Source organism: Phragmites australis, chromosome 19, assembly GCF_958298935.1.
Source record: "Phragmites australis chromosome 19, lpPhrAust1.1, whole genome shotgun sequence".
Lineage (NCBI taxonomy): Eukaryota > Viridiplantae > Streptophyta > Magnoliopsida > Poales > Poaceae > Phragmites > Phragmites australis.
Genome location: NC_084939.1, coordinates 7,969,685 through 7,972,373, shown reverse-complemented (window position 1 = coordinate 7,972,373; position 2,689 = coordinate 7,969,685). Strand labels below are relative to the sequence as shown.

Sequence of the window (2,689 nt, the reverse complement as noted above, 5' to 3'; positions counted from 1 at the left end):
TATACAGTTACACCCTGATCCCATAGTAGCCCCTAGAACGTCCCCACCTCCCATTGTATCCCGTCCGTCTGTCCCGAATCCGACGCCTGGCTCCGCGCCGACCCCACCAAACCCCGCTGCCCCGCCGCAGAAGATCCAGCCGCACCTAATCCATTTCGCCCCCTCCTCATAAAAAACGTACACGGCCCCACACGAGAAGCCTGCCAGAGGTCGCTTAAAACCCAAGCAGGCCAACCAACCACGGAATTATTTTCCGGAACGAAAAAAAATCTGCGAGGAGCCGAAGATTCGAGAAGGAATGGGGAAGGGCAAGGTGTACCCGTCACCGTCGCCGGCGGCGGTTGGGGGAGGAGGGGAGATGACGGCGGAGGCGGTGCTGATGCGGCTGCTGCCCGCAGCGGTGCTCGCGGCCGCGGCGCCGCTAGGGGCGGAGGGGAAGGAGGTGCTGGCGTACCTGGTCCTCGCTTCGCTGCGGTCGTCGGCGCCGCCGACGCCGGCGAGGGATGGGGGGAGGGGGGAGGAGGCGAGGGCGCACCGGCCGGAGCTCGCGTGCGGGTGCTTCGGGTGCTACACGGCGTACTGGTCTCGGTGGGACGGGTCGCCGGAGGAGGACCGCGAGGCCATCCACCGCGCCATCGAGGCGTTCGAGGAGCACCTGTCGAGGAAGGAGGAGGAGGAGGCTGGCGGCAAGGGACGCCGCGGCCGCAAGAAGCGCGCCGCCGCCGCCAAAGACAAGGTTGGCAAGGACAAGGGCAAGGGCACGGAGCTCGCCGTCGACCCCCTCCCGCCGCCGCCGGTTACGCCGGCTGTCCTCCCTGTTCCGGAAGAGACCACGAAGGTGGAGCACGCCGTTGAGGATGCCAAGTTGGCGGAGGAGCAGGAGGAGGAGAAGGATGCTGTGGATACTGCCGGTGAGGATGGCGGCAGCGGCGGCGGCGGCGGCGATGAGGAGAAGCGGCGGCGCGGGTGGGGCGGCGTGCTCAACTGGAGGGGGTGGGGCTTGTGGGGGTCCCACTAGTCGGTAAGATTCCTTCTCCTGCTCAGTTAGGTTTGTGCTTTGGTTGTTGGGGTTTTGATGCCTTTTTCTGGTACTGGGGGGTTTAGCAGATGCAGGTTTGATTAGGGGATGCTTAATACGTGCTTAGCCACTCAAATTACTCTTGACACTCATATTCCAGGCCATAACAATAATGTTGATCATCATGTGGTGTTCATCCCTGGATGTGTATGTGTACTTAGGTTCTTGCTTGTGTACATATGGAGCTTGTGGAATTTTGACAATGTGTGGTTGGTGTAATGTAAATGTAGTGTACTATGTATGTGCAAATCATTTGAATTCGTAGGACTTTCAGCTGCTGCAAATGATTTGAATAACCTAGGACTTTTGACTCTCAATTGCCCCCCTTATATTTATCTCTGCAAAAGCTTCTTGCTTGTAAAGGCTCATCTTGTAGCGCTGAGAAACTAAGGGCATGTTTGGTTGCAACCTGCAACTCATGTGCCTGACCTGAGCCTATGCCTGTGACCTGCCGGAGCAGTATTTGGTTGCTACCCTGAACCGAAATGTCTGATGCTACCTGCCTGAGCTGCATCTGCCGGACTCAGGCGTAGGAAATCGGAGGCCTGAGCTCACTCGCTAATCACCTCCCGTATAAAAGAAAGCAATCACTGTCCCCTTCTCACTTCTCTTCCCTTCCCCCTCTGCAGCTTAGGGCTCTCATGAGAGGAGGCAAATCCCTACAAAATTCTTGCGAAATTCCCGCGTCCGGGGCCCTCGATTTATTTTACCCTTGTTCATGTGATAGATCGAATTTGTATCGCTTGGTGATCTAAGCCGTTTAACTGTACCGAAATATCCGGGAACCATGTGATCACTATCGTTTTCTTATTTTGGTTAGTTTGCCAGTTGGTTAAAGCTAATTCTGGCAACCAGTAGAAATGCTATGTTTTTTGCTTGGGAGCTAAGCGAAAGAAGGAAGCATCATGTTTGTAGGCACCCGGAGCTTTTGTGCGGCTGATTCGCTGCCCACTTTTTGCCATCTTTTACGCAACTCGTGCCAGGAATCGGCGTTTGGTTGCCTTGCAGGCGTCACTGGTTTAGTTTGCCATGGAAAGGCAGAATCTGGCTTGGTTTAGTTTGCAAGCTGCCAAGTGGAATCGTACCTGTCCATCTATGTGTGTATGCTGAGTTCATGAATAGATGATAGATGCCTGATTATGTTATGGTTGGTTTGTATTTTCTGATTCGTGATCTTTAGTCGTTCCGAGAGCACAAGAGTTCATCCCAAATCTTGCGGAAATAGAACTATTTTCTCTGAAATCTTGTGCAAATGATATCGTTGGACATTGTTGAGGTGGCGGTGGCACCGTGGCAATCAGTTCGTCGAATCCCCAGCTATACTTCTTCGATATAAAAAACACGAGTTTGACAGATCCGAAGGATCTTAGCCATCCACTCGTCTTGATCAAATGGCCCATGTTGCTTCAATCAATTTACCGCTTAATTAGAGAACTCCTAATCAATTAATTTATCACTGAGTTAGGAAGTCCCGAGGTCATTAAGGAGCCTCTAAATCAATTACAAAACGCACAAGCTCCATTGCCTATGTCTATGTTGCTCCAATGACACCGCACATCCTTCCAAACTGTATGATCCCAGACTAACATAAAAAGAACAAGTTCATTGGTT

At 53.0% G+C, this 2,689-nt stretch overlaps 1 protein-coding gene across 1 annotated transcript; it reads left to right on the top strand.

Moving 5' to 3' along the window:
- Window positions 1-210: 210 nt before the first annotated feature.
- On the top strand, window positions 211-2,009 carry LOC133900811 (uncharacterized). Its single transcript, XM_062342061.1, has 2 exons — window positions 211-1,021; window positions 1,994-2,009. Exon 1 carries the CDS (start codon window positions 299-301, stop codon window positions 1,016-1,018), a length of 720 nt encoding a protein of 239 aa, XP_062198045.1. The 5' UTR covers window positions 211-298; the 3' UTR covers window positions 1,019-1,021; window positions 1,994-2,009.
- Window positions 2,010-2,689: the final 680 nt, after the last annotated feature.

What these genes read in the sequence shown, in the direction of transcription:
- LOC133900811 (XM_062342061.1), top strand. Translation starts at nt 299, where the DNA reads ATGGGGAAGGGCAAGGTGTACCCGTCACCGTCGCCGGCGGCGGTTGGG.